The sequence below is a fragment of the Anopheles funestus genome, chromosome 2RL (genome assembly GCF_943734845.2).
Source record: "Anopheles funestus chromosome 2RL, idAnoFuneDA-416_04, whole genome shotgun sequence".
NCBI lineage: Eukaryota > Metazoa > Arthropoda > Insecta > Diptera > Culicidae > Anopheles > Anopheles funestus.
Window position 1 is genome coordinate 43,397,515 of NC_064598.1, and position 17,327 is coordinate 43,414,841.

The window sequence follows — 17,327 nt, forward strand, 5'->3', positions numbered from 1 at the left end:
TGGCCGTAGTCATTGGGTAAGAAATTAGATTCAGTGCACCGGCAAAACGGTATAATGAACTTTAACCCACCTTCCCCTGTTGCTCCCCGGCCCACCAACCCCGGGGATTCCAACTCGGCGGGCGAGAAAGTTCCGGGTTCCGGGCCATAACAAGATTAGCAAAATGGTACTACTGCTTCTGCTGCCACCACAAAAAAAAAAACAAAAGGGAGGGATTGAACCGTTTGATGATTCTCCAAGGAGTGATCGGTTTGATTGGATGCAATCAGCCAATTCGTCTGCGTCGGCGATTCTACCGGGCATATCGGGATGTTGGAAGTTCCTTTCCCCCGTTCTGTTTGACACTGTGTCTCTATTCAATCCAAAACTTACCTCTCGAGTCTCTGCTCAGCTGCAGCAAACCTTGCCGAATGTCTCGTAGTATCTGGAACGAAAAGCAGGTGCAAAAAAGACGTTTAGAACACACACACAGCAGCACCCAATGATGGATCTAGTGCTCAAACACACACACACACACACATACAAATGCAGGCACACACACACACAAGAACCCAGAGAGCACTGATTGGGGTTGGGAATAATGCGAGCAGGAAATGGGAAAACATCGGGATGGGTTTTTCGATTTCGGGCCAATTTCTGTACGACCCAAGTCCCAATCTTCCCACCCCCGGATGAGCTAATGAACCAGAGGCAAAAGAGACTGATGTGTCGGTGTCGTTGTATGTACATGGATTTGCTAGAGGATACTCATGTCTCGAAAGGTAGTGTACCACTTGTACTTTTAAGTGTGAAAACACAAGTGGAACTGAGATGTAAATGTGTGTTTCTATGTGTGTATGTTACCGTATTTGGGGTAAGTATACGTAAGGGTGCTAGATATGTAACGCATGCCGCAAGCAAAACTATTCTAACTCACTCTGCCACTCTGCTTCGTTCGGTTCCAGTGTGGTGGGGTTGTGTCGTATCGGGGAGTGAGATTTACGTGCCGTGGATTACATTTCACTAATTCGCAAGTTAATCAATCACTTCAACCAAACCTACCTACTTGAAGGGGATTGTTCTCATGCTCTAAAGCTTACGTTTCTACCAGAAGTTTGATCGATGCACACACACACCAACTCACACAAACACACACGCATGTTTGGCCATACGTGTACAACACCACCCTCCCAAAAATCCTTGATGAGCGCTTTGGTGAGAAAAGCCCCAAAAAACCTTCACAAGTTTCACTTTCGCCTTGTGTGCCTGTCTCCCGTGTACCAACCAAACGTTGCCGGTGTCGTGCGGAAAGCCTAACTTGTAGGCGCGATGGCGTGGCATGGTGTAATAACGGATAAATTAGGACCCAATCAAGATCGGTCCTCCCCGCCCGCCCTCCTCGTTCCTTCCGTTCCCGTGCGTCGATTACATATTAGCGAATATTAGCAGCTCACAGGGCAGCGATGATTAGGGACATGGACCGAATAAACTGCTTCTCGTATCTCGATTACTGAAGGCGGTAGGAACGTCGCTGCTGATGGAATGTTATCAACGCTAGAAATTTCGTTGTCCCAGAACAGCCTGACGTGTTGGGCATGTTCATGTGTGTGGTTACTGTACCCCAAAACATTCCTGCATGATTGATTGGCCGACATGGTTTTGGTATTGTAATCATGCCACCGTTGCGCTTCACAATCGAACCATGGCACGCAGATAAATCAGCGCACGTATCTATCATCGCTGATGGGTAACAGTTATTAAATTTGTGTTTGAAGTCTAATGCTTCAAAAAAAATTGCGATTGTTTATATCAATCAAGCAAATGAGCCGGAGTGGTTTGATGATTTATGAAAAAATTACTTTGTTGAAGCGTGGTTTATACTTCTTTTTTTGTTATCTATTGAATGTGTATTAAATTTTTTCAATCATATTCGAAATATCTCTTCATTATTACACCTACTAATACACATTGACGCATTCGAAAAGAATGATTAAATTAAAAAACGCTTTACAGCTACAAATCCCTGCTCCTTTTTCTGGCACAACAAAACAACTTTTTCCCGTTTCGGCAACTATTCAGTGTCAACGGTACCCCGGTTTTCCCCCCCGGCACAAGTATTTGTCCGCTTTGCATAGTTAATTTTTCATTATACCTGCTGCACGGTGTGAAGATATTAAAAACTTTTCCTACACCATGATTGAAAATTTGCCTAACTCCCGGCCGAACCTCGTGGGGTGGAGGTGGATACCGTAACAGTAAGTCAAGTAATTTGCAAACCATAATGCCCTAATTCATATTCCAAAAAACCGCTCACCTCCCTTGCGATGAAAGATGGGCCCCCGTCTTTTCCCGTGGGACACCTGTGCCACCCAACCAGACCAGCGTTGGGGATTGCCAAAATGGGTGTACCGAAATAGGCAAATAGGGTCCTTTTTGCCGGTTGAATCGGGTTTGGAACCGAGAAGAACGAATGACCCTTGGTGAACTTTTCCGAACCGCGAGCAACTTTAATGGCCGGCTTGGAGTAAAGCGGAGGACGAGGACGCTTTCGCAGTCGTTATTACGAATTCTCAGGTGTAACGTTTCGGTGTGCGTTATCATCCCACAGTTCCTTAGCGTGGCTATCTCTTGCACAAATACAAGGCTGGGAGTCTGAAGGTTTGTTCAACCATTTTACATCGGAAAGAAGAAACAAACTCACAAACCTAAATATTGAAGCCAACAGCACCATAAAACGCACCAACGCACCATCCCCTAAAGGTGACCAGCTCTCTAGATCTAGAGTAAGTATTGCTGAGAACGCGATTTTTGGTTGCGTTTATAAACCCATAGCGATAGGTTAATATTACAAAACGCTATAACACCAAAGACTGCAGCTGAACATTTCCGTGGAAAAATAGCCACTCGGTGCCCGTAAATCATTGGTGTCCCCTTAAACTTTCAAGGAAACAAAACTGCAGCTCCCTATTTGTTTGGTCAAAATTGCGGTGGCGAAGTAACGAAGATAAATAAGACTACGGCGCTGGGTACGGACCCGGCCAGCTTATCCATCGAGACACCGTTGTTATTACCACCTCGTTGTAGATATTTTCGGGTTTTACACTTTTCCATAAATAATTTCCGAACATTAACAGAACCGTCGACTGCAGATTAGTCAACGGACCGTTTTGCTCTGCAACGGTGGTTAACGCGACTGACCATTTTTCGGGACCACGGTCGGTCGGTCCCTGCGCCGCTACGGTGAAAAACCATTTTACCCCACTGGCGACTAATGAAGGCATTTTCCTTTGGTCCGCGGCGATGGTACCGAACCATGGTGGAAATGAAATTATGCTAGGTGGATTTTACACGACTAGTTGCTTCGCCTTAGTACAGTGACTTCTGGAAAGCCGTACAGACCAGCCCTACCCTACCGTAATCTAAAAGCCCAAAGAACACGGACATCCGACGGGCTCGGTCTCGCAACCGAAGTCACCGAGGTTTACGACTCCCGGGAGATTAATTCAATCCTAGCGTGATTTAATGCGGTTGACTTTGGTGCAGTTATCAGCACGTTTTACGTTTATGTTTGCACAGTGCGACACATAGCGAGACTCATGGTCACCCTTTTTGGTTGCGACACGTTCGGGGTCGCAACATTCCGGGCGATACATCCCCCGTTCCCGGGCGCGCATTGCGCTCTTCTTTCGTTCGTTCACGTTTTTGTGGAGGGATTTCGTCGTCTGAACGTCTGAAACGGTGCGCCAGCCTGGAAGCACTAGCGACAGCGTCCTGATCAAATCGCCCCCTTTATGTTGTTCTTGCTGGCCACTCAAACGGACAAGGCATTCATCTGATCAACTGATGTGGATGGAGCGCAAAAGTAAGACGATGCATTGTCATGATCACGTGAGACGCGGTAACGGCCGGCAAAGGTTGGTGCGTTTTCAATTATCGGCCAATCAATTCGATTCAAGTGTAAAGGTTCAAATGTGTTTGTGATTTTGTTGAAGGAAGATGGTTGTGTTGAATGTATCGCATCTTCATGTAGTGCGTTGTTCATGGTAAGTAAGGGATAATCTTAATGGAAGCCTTAAATTCAAGTATACAATCAAACGTGTTACAATGATTTTAATGCAGTATTTCATTAGTTGTTAGAAAAATTTGATCAGAGAAGTATTTTTTTCTATAAATTTTATACAAAAACCTATATAAACCGATTATCCTTATTAAACGTAAATATACTAAAGTAAAAAAAACACTATTTCTTACCTCTATGTCCAAAAAAACATTAATATTTTGTAGTTTTTTATGATTGTTTTGATATTCACCCAAACTGTGAAAATGGGATTTATTTCATACGCTTCACAATGTCTTTAAATACAATTAGGAAGGGAATAAAATTTCATCTTTTGCTGTAAAATTGTTTGGTTAAAACCAGCTTTATTTTAATCAGCTTAACTTAAATGCGTTCCGCTAAAAGTTTTTCGAAGTAATTGTTTGAAGTTTCGAAATTAGGGGCGGCTCGGTGGAGCATGTAATAAACGGCACCCGTCCACACGGCAGGACCGGGTTCATATCCCATCCGGACCGTCCCCCCGTAGCATGGACTGACTATCCTGCTACGTGGCAAAATAATTCTTGATACGGCTAGGACGTTCTAATCGAGTAAAAAAAAATGGAAATTCCAAACTATTGATCAACTTCAAACCATACTAAATGGTTAGTTCACTGGAAACTCGACTTCTGAACCGAGGAGAAAAAAAATAATTTCCCAAGAGCCCCAAAGCTAATTTTTTTTTCTTTGAACGGCTTATTTTCGTTTTTCATTCATTTTTTATTTGCAAAAATCTTGTCAAAAGAAAAACTTGTTATAAATTGTTTTGTGTTATTTGATTTGATCTTGTTAAAAATTGTGCTATGTTACTATACAATGGTTATTCAGAGAAAAAATAAAATTAAACTACAAATAGCAGGAGTTATTTAAATTTCCTTAACTGAGCTTAATATTGTTCTTCAAAAGTTCTTTAAGCTCCTGATGCTAAATAGTTATAAACATATTTTATAACAAGTCAATCGCACTGTATTGTACATCCATTTTTTCGTAAATGCATTTCTCTTCAGTACTATTATTTTTAGCTTCTGCTTATACGTAGTACAGATAACCTCCAAAACATTCTTTGCCCAATTTACCATCCAATAAGAAAAAGTTACAGTTTACTTCATTTCGCACCAAAAACAGCAACAAAAGAACACACACAAACAAATGGTTAAAAAGTAGTTTCACTACAGTTCCAACCAGCTATTTCACTATCATACGTTTTAATTTTGCATCTGCACCGTCGGCATTTTTGCCCCCTCGGGGGGAGGCCAAAAGATCGTTCGCAAACGATATTGAACTTCGGGGGGGAAAATTTTCAAACGAGATGTTTTCTTTCCCATTTAACCAACGGGTTTTGGACGCTAACGTATACCGTTGCGCGAGATGCGTTCAACGGCGATACGGCGCTTAGTTAGACAGCTCAACGAAATTGAAAACCAACGCGCCTCACACGCTCATGCCTCATATGTGAACCCGCAGTCTGCGGGTTCTACAGTGGAGGCGTACGATGTGGAAAGGACCTGACCGTCGGTGGCTCGAACAGCAGCCACCAGTGAGTCGATGGCGATGAGAGAATATGGAATCTAATAAAATTTCATTATGAGATCAAATCCGCTTCTACCCACCCTCCCACAGTGGGTCTGGTGTGTCGGCAGGAAAAAAGAGAGAAATAGAGAGCTAAACCGCGATAGAGGTTGGTTGCAAGAGGTTTCACAAACACGCACACACTACACATACTCAAGGAAAAAACATTATCAAACGTGGGATGAGTTCGAATGGTCGGTAGCAAACCAGGATTAAACGAATGAAACGGGAACCAACCAACACAAAAAAAACCTCATTCTACGCTTCTAGTGAACATGGGAGACATGCACAACATACAGCAAGCAGGACGGTGGTCCACGCATTACGAAGCAAAATAGGAAGTTTTTTTGGGGGGTGGGGAAAAAAGGGGAGGACCACCCGAAGGGACGAAGGGACTACCTTTAGCTAGCGATAACCCTAAGCTGCTCATTCCTATTTACACTAGGTTCGTGGTTTGGTACGGGCAGTTCGGACATTTCGCCACAACATGCCGGAGACCGTTAACGTTACAAGGCACCAGGAGACTTTGGACGCAAAGTGTATTCCCAAACAAACACACACACTAGCCGACTAAATCGGAAGATTATTTTTCATCGAATGCATGAGAGAGAAAGTGCAAAACGTGTGGTCTACCCGGGTTTCCAACACTACTGAACCACGCACCGGGCAAGCAATACAACAAAAATCACTAACAAACGGGTGGAAAGTCGGATGTGGGCCCGACTGCCATGGAGCCACGCGGAACATCGGAAAGGATGAGCAGTGGAATGAACGGTTTTGTGGTAATAAATTGTGTACAAAATACCTCCAGACCAGGGATGCCATAAACACAGACACACGCGCCGGCGGGTCCCGTCCAGAACTGGCTTATAGGCTGTTGTACACTGTGCTAATGGTGGAAAGTTTTTGGTGCAATAAAGGCTCTTGTTACATTGCAGTGCATTCGGGGTTGGTTTTTTTTTACTAATCCGTTTAATGCAGCTCATTTTTACTGTTCTTTAAACTACACGATCATTAACATCCTGTTTTGCTTGCCACCTAATAACACCTGAGTGGACTGATTTACTTACTTGATTTAAACGTATTAAATGCATATTTAAGTAACTTGATTGCGTATGGTACAGAGAATCCACAAAGATATGTTTGGTCACAATTTATTCTATTTCTTCTGGTTGGATTCACATTTATTCAAAAAACCATGTTGTAAAGTGGATTCAAATTTTGATTCAATCATATCCTAAACCTCAACAAACTCCTTTTATTTTATGCTTGAATCACTCGAGTACACACACACGCACATAAACACACCCACAAGCAGCTGGTAAAAATTACAATCCTTTCCTAAAGAACAACAACGAATGACGACGACGACGACAATACACAACTAGAAAATGGGTTGACGATTAAACGGTTGGAAAAACGGTTTTTGAGGATAATCCTCCTGAACGAAACGTTTTTCTCCAACAAAACACACATTCGTGTTCGCATGGTATCAGGTGGTATAGTTTTGCTACAGGTAAATGCCAATCACTGTATTATCACCGATGCAATTTAGATTTGCCAATCATTTTCGACTTATTCGCTAACCCGACCCGTGCCCCGACCCCCCGAAGGGCACCATTCACGGTACAACGCTATATTGCTAAAACAAACATTCAAAGATCAGACCCTCGTATTGTGGCTGTGTATAAGTGTATATTCGGTAGAAATGGTTTCCCAGCCATATGCGTGCTATTGCTAGTAGCGCTTCCAGACGTCGCAAAACGTCGGTTTATGGTGGCAAAAGGCGGAAAGCTTAAAGTTGATCGCTGCGAATCCAGTACGGCGAGTTGGAGTTGGAATAGTTTCGCTGTGGCGTGCGGCGGCACATGTTCGATGTTTTTTTTTTTGCGATTAGTTAAGAGTTAGTAGTAGTAGTACAGTGTACGCGTAAAGCGGTAGATGAAAGAAGAGAAACAAACAAACATGGGTAAAGAAAACGTGAAGCATTGGTTGTATGATGGTATGCTTTGTTCATTCCATGGATAGATGTTTGTTCTGTTTTTGCTAATTTTAAACATTATAACGATCGGAAGGGAAGGAATGGATGGGAAAGTAGAAAGTTAATAAAACAAAAAAAACTATTTTGCTATGTTAATGCTGTTGGCTATCAGTTAACTGTTTAGTGTTCAGTGAGGTCGAACTGACCGCATTTAAAAAGATACGTTTTCGCTTACTACATGCCTCCGTTTACATAAGGCAGCATTTCGACATTTTTGATTCAGCTTTGAGATGAATGTTTCAATAACTAAAACGCTTTTCCTATATTTGAAACGATGCTATAAAATATTTCAAAATTGCACCTTCATTCTCAGTTAACATTTGTTTAGTATTAAGATTATGGCTTCTCATAGAATGAAAAGATCCTAATTTTCAAACTAAACGTCTACAAATAAATCTGCTTTTAAAATGTTGCCTTTATTGAGGACGCTTTTGGGATGAGTAAAGAAATATCAATCGAATTGATATGAAAGGATTTATGGCTTTTTTGGCATCTACATTATACTCAAGATATAAAATCTGATACCTAACCAAAATTTATATTTTTAAATCTTTACTATAAAAATAAAAAAAATGCGTTTTCTCTAAAATGATACAACAAGAAGAAATATGAAATTGTTTGACAAATTAATTTATATAAGATCATGTATGATATGGTCTTATATTGATCGAATTTTTAGATACAAATGTTTGTAAACTTATACAAAAATCTTTAACAAAGAAAAATTCTGCACACATCAAATTGCAAACCAATTATGCAAGGAATGTATCATATACTACCGGGGCGGCCCGGTGGTGCATGTGATAAACGGCGCCGGTCCATACGGCAGGACCGGGGATCAAATCCCATCCGGACCGTCCCTCCGTAGCAAGGACTGACTACTCGGCTACGTGGTAAAATAAGTCTAGTAAGCCAGAAATGGCCGGCGTGACTTGTAAGGTCGTCAAAGCCAAGAAGAAGTATCATAATACTATGAAAATATATTATGTTATATATTAAAAAATCTTTTTTTATCCTTCATTTATTAATAATAAACCGATCTGCTTCACTGAATATTGCACAGATAGCTTTGTCATAATTTAAAAATATAAAATTAAATTTTATAAAATAATTAAAACTGCTACAAAACCGGTTTCGAAATTTGTGAAGCATTTTATCATTCACACTTCATGCTTATCTGAAAGCCAAAACACATTATTATCAGCAGATCGAACGATGTAATCTTTACATTGTTACAAAATTTATCACAAAACGAGTGCAAAGCACAACTATTTTATAGTCTGCTCAACTTCAAAATGCCAATCATTAAGACGCAACAACAAAAGAACACAAAAGCCACCCAGATGATGCATGGTTTGAAGCGTCCAGAAAAAAAACAAACCCAACAAAACCGGGACGGGTATTAAGCAGGTCGACAATAAATGTACGAAAACGGGTAAAACTTAAAATTAATAACTTTGCTGCGTTCGCCAGTGCAGTTGGTATAGCGTGGGAACAACGGCAGTGTAGGCAGCTAAGGAGCGAAACTTACAAATAACTAAAAAGCAAAAAATACCAAACCAACCAGAAACAGGGAACCAAGAAAGGAATACTAGCAGCAGTAGTAAGTGGAAGTAGTAGCATGCGCTAGCAAACGGACTTACCTCTTCGTGTTCGCGTTGAAATTTTTCCTTCTTCCGAAGTGCTTCCTGTATTTTTAGCTGTACGCAGGGCGTGGGAAACAGAAAGAGAGAGAGAGAGAAAAAAAACAAGATGGAACCACAAAATGGTGGCCCATCCCAGTGAGGGAAAGAAAAGAAACAAACAAACAAAATTAGAACACTAAACGGAACTGGTGGGCGAGCGCGAGTGAAATGGAACTGTGAAACACACGCGCACACACTAGCATAGAGAGAAAAAACGGTAACAAGAAAGTAATGAAAAAAAAAACTAACGAAACAACCCAGTTTTTACGATAAATGCCGTGAAAACAAATGAGCTGGCGAAAAGTTTAAAGTGCCCTCTCCGACTGCACTGCAAGTTCCGTCAAAATGGCAAAGTGGCGCAATGTCACTTTTTTCCCTTTGCTAGAAGGTGGAGTAGTTTTGTTTCTTTTTTTAATTCCATTTCTCATTTCGTTGCACGTTTTTTCATACGATGCTTGCTAGTGCTGGGTTTTTGGGGAGTTTTGCGTTTCGTCATGTCCAGGACGATTTGTTCAGCTGTGCGCTCCTACCTCTGTTGCACCCAAAACTCGTCCCAAAAGCGGTGAGTTTTAATTTTTGCGAAACGAGGTAACAAGCTTGAAAAATAATTAAACGTGTTGAACGCAAACGAGCAGCGTAGCCGGTGCCGCAAAGGTGGAACCGAATCGGCCAAGGTGTGCAACCCAAACGCGGAGCAATAATGAAAAAACTCAAGCAATTTTGGAACATTTTTCACTACTTTCACCCACTTCAAAATGAAAACAACAAAAAAAAGGAAACAGAGGTCTAGCGCGTACAGGAGGAACAAGAGCCGAAAGCTTAATAACGCGGTCGCTGTCGAATGGAAATTAAACGGAAAAGTCACCACCGCCCAATACTTACCCTCTGTATGGTTTCTTCGAAACTTGGCTGCGGTCCACCGCCATTCATTTGGAAGTGTCTCAGTCTTTCGTTATGTGACTGTGGAAGAAAACAAGAATGCAATCAGCGTGTGGGGGAAAAAAAACAGTGTCCCTAAGTAGAAATAATGGAAGAACACCTAAAATCCACTACTGCACACCACAAGCGAAATATAAGGGAGAGAGAGAGTGAGAAAACTTCTTTATTTGGTCATTTTTCAAACAGCCCTGGCCGGAAGTGCGCCATGACGCAAAGCAGCACCAAACCGCAGTCACAATAGCGCGCACACAGCAACAAGCACGATTCACACCGTCCAAAAATGGAAACTCGATCTTTCGATTTCGAAAAAAAAAACACTCTCGAATGTCCAAACCCAAGTACGGAACAACACTAAACACAAGTCTCGTTTTTCCGCATGCAGGCACGGAAGAAGTTGAACAATTTGCATAATAAATTAAACGTATTTTTTAATTCTTCTGCAACGTTCAGCTTTGTGAAATGATTTCTTTTTGCCACGTCTTTGCATTCGTACAGGAGGAAGCTTTTCTTCGTCCATTCTTGAGTTGCACTTTCTGCGTGGAAAGCTATTTGTTTTCCACCGAAAATCAGGTCTTTATTTTCGTGTCATTTTTCTTGCCATTTATTCGTTTTTTTTTGTTTGCAGCGTTGATGAATCGTGTTGCACCACGAATGGTTCGTGTGCTTGCTACCGTGTGGAATCACTTTTAATTTTCCGCCAACGATAACTTTATAGCACACCCTCTTTGACCAAACTGAATGCTGGGGCGTGCACGCGATTTGTTGTTTTGTCAGGTTTTAACACTTTACGTGCATTTCCGCTCGGGGACTCAAACGGAAAGTGGCCAAACAGTTGCGAAATTAAGTAGTTTTGCCCATTTGCCTGAGTAAAAACAAAACCAAACAAATGAAGAAAAAACAGTATTCGTTTTTTTAGTGTTTAAACATAATTTTTCTTGCTGATGAAATTTTTTATATTTATTGTGTAGGAATATAAACTATTTTAAAGAACTTTTTAACATATTTTTTATTTTGTTATTATCACAAAAACCGAAATTTTCACACCTTGTTTACACCACCAACAAAAAGTACCAGGCGTCTCCATCGCACTTGAAGTACGAATGAACCGCTTTAAGTTATCTTCACACCCATTGGAATATTGTGCATCAGTGCAGACAATTCTCTTCCTAAAACTTCCACCAGCCATTAAAAATGTGCTAAGCCTTACCACCGATGCCGTAGTGTCATTGTTCGGCCTTTCGCCATTCATTCAAAATGCTTTTCATCAACATTTTGCTACGAAAAATGGCGACGACGGCAAGCACACAACCAACGAAAAACCTCACCGACAGGCAACGTTCCGTCCGTCTGGTCCGGTCTGGTAATTTTGTATGTCGTCTTTGATCCGTCTGGTATCACATCGAAGAAGAGCAGGTGAAGAAACACTTGAGAGTAATCAACAAAATCCAACCGCCACCGGGTGTGCCCGGTAATCGTAAGTCAACCGGCTTTCTTTTTTTTTTGCACAGTCCGATGACTAGACATACCAATGGACAGTCGGGAGATTGTGACCAAACTGGATGAGTGACTGTAAACGAGTGGGTAAGGGTTTAGGTGTCTTGGTTTTTGCTTCATTTCTAACCGGCTTTCTCGGTACAATTAACCACCAAGCGCCTCCATTCGGCGGGTACGCATCATGTCGTCAGTCGACGATAGAGATGTACCGCGTTCATCCGTCATCTGTCACCATGCATTCATCATCGAGAAGGATAACCGAACAATGGTCTTAGGTCCGTGTTAGTGATTGCTGTCCCGTCTGGAAAAGCGCCATTGCGAACAATGGTAAGATATTATTCTTCTCCCACCCAAAATCAGAGAAATATTAGTTATCCTTATGGAAGCGGTTTTGTACTAACATTTCACATAAAAGATCAACATGTGAGATTACTTAATGCTTTCTATAAAAGCAAAATAAATTAAATTCATAAAAACTACGAAGAATTGTTCTCATTAACCGAGCTTCTATTTCAACACGCTACAAAACTCCTCAGACGTTCCGATTTATATGAAATGAAATGTTTTAATAAATCATGACTCTCAGGCACGAAATGATTCGCATCCACTACGTTGTATATTTTCATAGTGCTAAATAATTAAAAACACACTTAAACGACTACTACTGCTTCGTGCTGGAAAAGCTTGTTTCCTTTTGCTAGCATCAGGTCAGCCAGCAGCTGTGGGAATCTTATCAGCACTACCCGCTCCTTTTAACTGCTCCCACGTGTATCATTAAGCCAGACGGAGACGGTTCTTTGCCCCGTACCGACTGTTGCTTTGTCTTGGCCCCTAGCTTTCGTAGCTCTTTCGTCAACAGTTTTACCAAACAACGAAGAAGAAAAAAAACTCACCCACACACACACACAATCAACCCCGGTCGCTTCCCATAAACCACTGGCAAAAGGACGCAGCGGTGACGAAGTTCACAAAACACTAAAATATATTACGGTTGATGTTGTAACCTGATGGGCACAACGCACACAGTGAACCCGCATATAATATGTAGCGCACGACTCAGCTTGCTCGAAACGGTGGAAAAAGGTGAAAGCGCGCCATAATATCCACCAACCGAACGGTGTCGTCTACCAAAGCGAAGAATCACAATGCAGAAGGGTTAACGATAGAAGTAAAAACCTCAAACGACACCACGACGGTACGGGAAAGGCATCATCCTCTAACCTCCCTCCCTCTCCCCGGTTCAAGAAAGGACTCATAATTATGATTACTATCGTAGCCACGCGTATGTGTGTTTGTGCGCATTCTCATTCTTCCACGAAAAATGCACACACCAAAAAAACGTCTCCAAAAATGTTGAACAAAACACGCTTCAAACGTGAACCGCGAATGATGCCATGCCTGGGAAGGTGAGTTCAACTTGACTTTTCTGGTCGGGTGTGTTATCTCTCGCCCAGCAACAGGGGAGGCATAATTTTGAGATTTTTATTCACCACCACAATCTCATAACCAGGCCACATAAATATGGAACGGAATGTTGATTTTCGACATAAAACCACGGGCGCTTTACACAATGCCGCAGCATCGGGTGCCTCTGTGTACCCAGCAGCAAGGATAGGCTGTAAGATAGCGCACTGATATGATGAACGAGCGAAGCGCGATGAAGATCTTAATTAGATTGAATTTTTCATTTCATGCACGCTTGTTTTTTTTTGGGGCTAGAGTGAAGGAGTTTTGTTTTTAATTTCACAAGATGCTTTTCTTTTGCAGTGATAAGAATGAAAAACAAAAACACTACGACCAGTTATGCCCGCATCGTTGGATTTTGTTGTTATGCCGCATCACAGCAAGTTGTTTATCTTTTTACCAAATAGAAAAGGATTTCAATTGTTTTATTCGTATTGAAAGCAAATACTTGTGTAAAAACTCCCTTTCTCTTTGTTTTTGGTTTAATGACCTCTTAAGTTGGCCATTTATGGCTTACTAGACTTATTTTTTAATACGCATAGTCAGCCCTTGTTACGAAAGAAATGGTATGAAACTGCAAAAACTAATACTTTTACGTAATGAAAAACATATTTTTAATCTCTCATAACATTAGGCAAAGATAGCTTTAGGATAAAAGAATGATAATAAAGTATTGCATTTTATTGTAGTTTAATTGTAGGTAAATTTTTAAATCAATATAGCGGCCAACAACGTACTTACAGCTAAATAGTAAATTCATTTTCAAGAGCAAATGCATATGCTAAATATTCAAAAACGTTTTTTTTTAAACATTATCCACAGATTATTCCGACTACATTTAAAGATTGACTAATAGTAAATTGGAACGCTCGTCGCCCACTGCCAGCAAGTTTCTAGCGTCAGGAATTAAAAATGTTTAAAAAATTATTTTTCTATACTACTTAAGAAAAAATGGAGTAAGTTTGATTAATGTATTGTAACGTAACCGTGTTTTGACCAAACATACGAACAACTGGATTTTTAGCAGTCATTTTCGAATTATCTAGAATTTCGAACAAATATTTGAACAACTTCAAAGCTCTTCCATCGGCGATGACTTTAAAATTTTAATGAAAGATTTATAAGAAAAAAAACATCCATGAATTCTTAAACTTAATCAATCGCGTTTAAAATTTGCTTTCAGTGTATTCTTTTTAGTACTCACAACCTTATCAAAAGTTTTTTTTAAACTCAAAATGGATTTTTCTGAGTAAAGTACTGGAGCAAATCTGTCAAAAATCGCATTTTAAATTTGAAACGTTTGTCATTGTGTACCAGAGATAGTTAAAAAACTCTTTTTTTAAACTTATTTAATAATTTGCAGATTCCCAATAGTTTAAAGTAGAACAGTTTTTATTTTTAAAATACTCTCAAAAATGTATATTTTCCAAAAAAAAACACACTTTATTCAACAAATTAATTAGTTTTTGTTTCAAACCTTTTTAGAAATATCTTATCTTGCGTATACATCTCCCCTCAAAAAACAAAAAGCTACAATTCCAAAGAAGCTCAAGGAAGGAGTTCACATCCCGGCATACATTTTCCCACTAATTCGACCGCTAATCTTACCCATTGTACTCCGTTATTCATCTACCCTACGTTATTCTAACTTTCACCCCTATTTTTCTGTGCTTCAAGTTTAAGGTTATGGACACGAAACTCTCACGAAAATCGAAAAAAAAATGCATTCCCCTTTCACTTTCGTTCGGAAATGTCCTGTAACTTGAGACTGATATTTCCGCTCAGCTGAGCCGATGCTGCAACAACAACAGCAAAAAACCCAACGTTGAAACTAAAAGTGTAGGTAAAATAACTCAACCCCAAAAACCGAGATAAACCATACTGCACCGATGCACGCACAAACAAAGAGCAATTAAAACTGCATCAGTGCATCACCTTCGCATATTCTGAGCTCACGCGTCTGTGTGTGTGTGACTATGGGTCTATAAGCACATAAAAGAAGGTTCCCATACTCTGGCCGAAAACGCGAAAGAATGCTGCCCCTAATGTGACATGATACGTGCTGAAGTTGTTGCATTCTGTCTGGTCGTAACAAAGAGCCAACTAACGATGGGACGATCAACCGGCCAGAAGGCAACGATGAAAACCAACACAACAACCACTCGAAAGATGCACACTTAAGGCGGGCACTTGGCTGAGTGCTTACTCAGCACAAGCCAGACACGAAGGCGACACGCTCAAGTGGATCCCCTGGCAGCCACCCTCCGCCAACAAGTCGGTCGCCAGTGTCGATACGCACCGTTCCATCGACAACTTATGGTCGGTCGCTTTAGGTCGCTTCCCCCGCGGCATACAGTGGATGCACTCGTACACGGTTCCATGCATCCTTGCACCGCACGTATCACATACACACACACATACACCCGGAAGTGGTCGGGTTGGGTAGATTTTGTGTATTCGTGTGGTACCGTTCACGTCTCAAGGATATCATTGACAAGAATTCAGTCATTTTCCTGCCAACCGAGTGACGACCGGTCACATTTCTTTTCGCCTGCATCCGTTTAAGAGGCTGGAAGCTTCAAGATGAATAGATAGCAATTATTACTAATGCATGGTATACAGATGTAGCGTCCTGTTTTACTTCACCGTTGGTGTCTCGGTTTTTTTTATTTTGCTCAAGTACATATAATGATGGGGTGAATATGGTGCGTAAACGCACTGCCGAGATGTTGACATCCGCAAAGCGACACAACCTTCAACCTTTGGTTAGTATAAAAAATATATAAATAAATAAAGGGGAACGGGAAAAACATGACAACCTTGCACGCTGATAAGTAAGACAAATAAAAATCGATAACATCGTACCGTTGATTGAAAGATCTTTAACATTTGCTGCGATATGTACATAAACGTAAGTGAGTAGAGTGTTTGTAGCAATTTTAAAATGGAAACTTTGTTCATTTCGTTTTCACTGCGACTGCGACTTACCCTTGACTGCGTTGCAGTGCCGCCGGTGGTGTTTTGATTCGATCTATCACGCCTATTTACAGTCTTTAGTCCTCTCAAGAGCCTCGCCAGGGTCGTCCGCTTTTTGCTGGTTTCTCGACCGTCTGATGTCGTAGTGATGTGTTTGTGTTTGTGGTGGAAGAAATATAAAGAGAAAAATTATTGTAAACAGTAATAGTGAGCTTTCGTTTGCTTAAAACAAGCTAACAAGAAACGATGAACAAAAGTCCTTTTTAGTGTTGTGACTTATTGGACGACATTTTTCAGATCATTATGTTCCGCTTGCAATCATAAATGGCGCAGATAAAATCAATAATAAAGGCAAACAACAAATTGCCATCGCTGATTCGCCGATGTCAAAACCGTCTAGCGCTGTTCCGACGCCGTGTGCAAAATGGTCATAATCCGATGATTACGAGCCACTTGCGACCGGGTGGCTATCCAATAAACATTCACAAACGACTCCAAAACTCCTGCACACCCGGCTCGTCGTTCGATGGCCACCTTCGCGCCCCTTGATCAGGGGTCACACGCGTTCGCGTAAATATTCAAACAGCGAAATCAGATGAATGAAGCGAAGGGAGAAAGTGCAAACCGGCGCAAACCTCGGCGGATGAAACGAGGTGGACGACGACGAGTTTTGGATAATTTATCTCAATTATAATGGCGTTTTGTTGTGTGCCGCGGAAGCGATGATTTATTTGGCGTTAAATTAGACAACCGAAAAACGCTTCTGCCAGCAGCGCGTACGTAATGGGGAATAAAGTGGCTAAAGTGAATGGACCCGGTTCAGAGATACAACACACGGTAGATAGCCATCGAGAAAAAAACGGGACGCAGGTGCTTGAGTCACATTTTCGGACTGGGAGCAGCCGCATCAGCACTTTTGAAAACGAAATTGTGAGGTGATGATGCGAACGTTGATTGACGGGAAAAAAGGGCTACCTTAGGCTCAAGCATTCGACACTTACCCGTTGGTGGAAATTCGTAAAAGTACGCTGAGCGTGGGCTGAGGCAGCTGAAAGTAAAAGGAAGAAATAGTACGATCAGTATT

General features: G+C 41.2%; 1 protein-coding gene across 4 annotated transcripts in view; it reads right to left on the reverse strand.

The window, feature by feature from the left end:
* LOC125760547 (sterile alpha motif domain-containing protein 5) overlaps nt 1-17,327 on the reverse strand; it is a 127,295-nt gene that overhangs the window by 8,188 nt on the left and 101,780 nt on the right. For 3 of the 4 annotated variants that reach the window (XM_049420765.1, XM_049420767.1, XM_049420766.1), the window contains 5 exons: nt 17,245-17,291; nt 16,256-16,377; nt 10,253-10,330; nt 9,329-9,385; nt 373-424 (listed from right to left, as the gene is read on the reverse strand). In XM_049420765.1, coding sequence (XP_049276722.1) covers nt 373-424; nt 9,329-9,385; nt 10,253-10,330; nt 16,256-16,377; nt 17,245-17,291 — 356 coding nt within the window. Of the gene's footprint in view, nt 1-372; nt 425-4,879; nt 7,494-9,328; nt 9,386-10,252; nt 10,331-16,255; nt 16,378-17,244; nt 17,292-17,327 lie in introns of those variants that run through there. The other variant, XM_049420768.1, reaches the window with a different exon arrangement.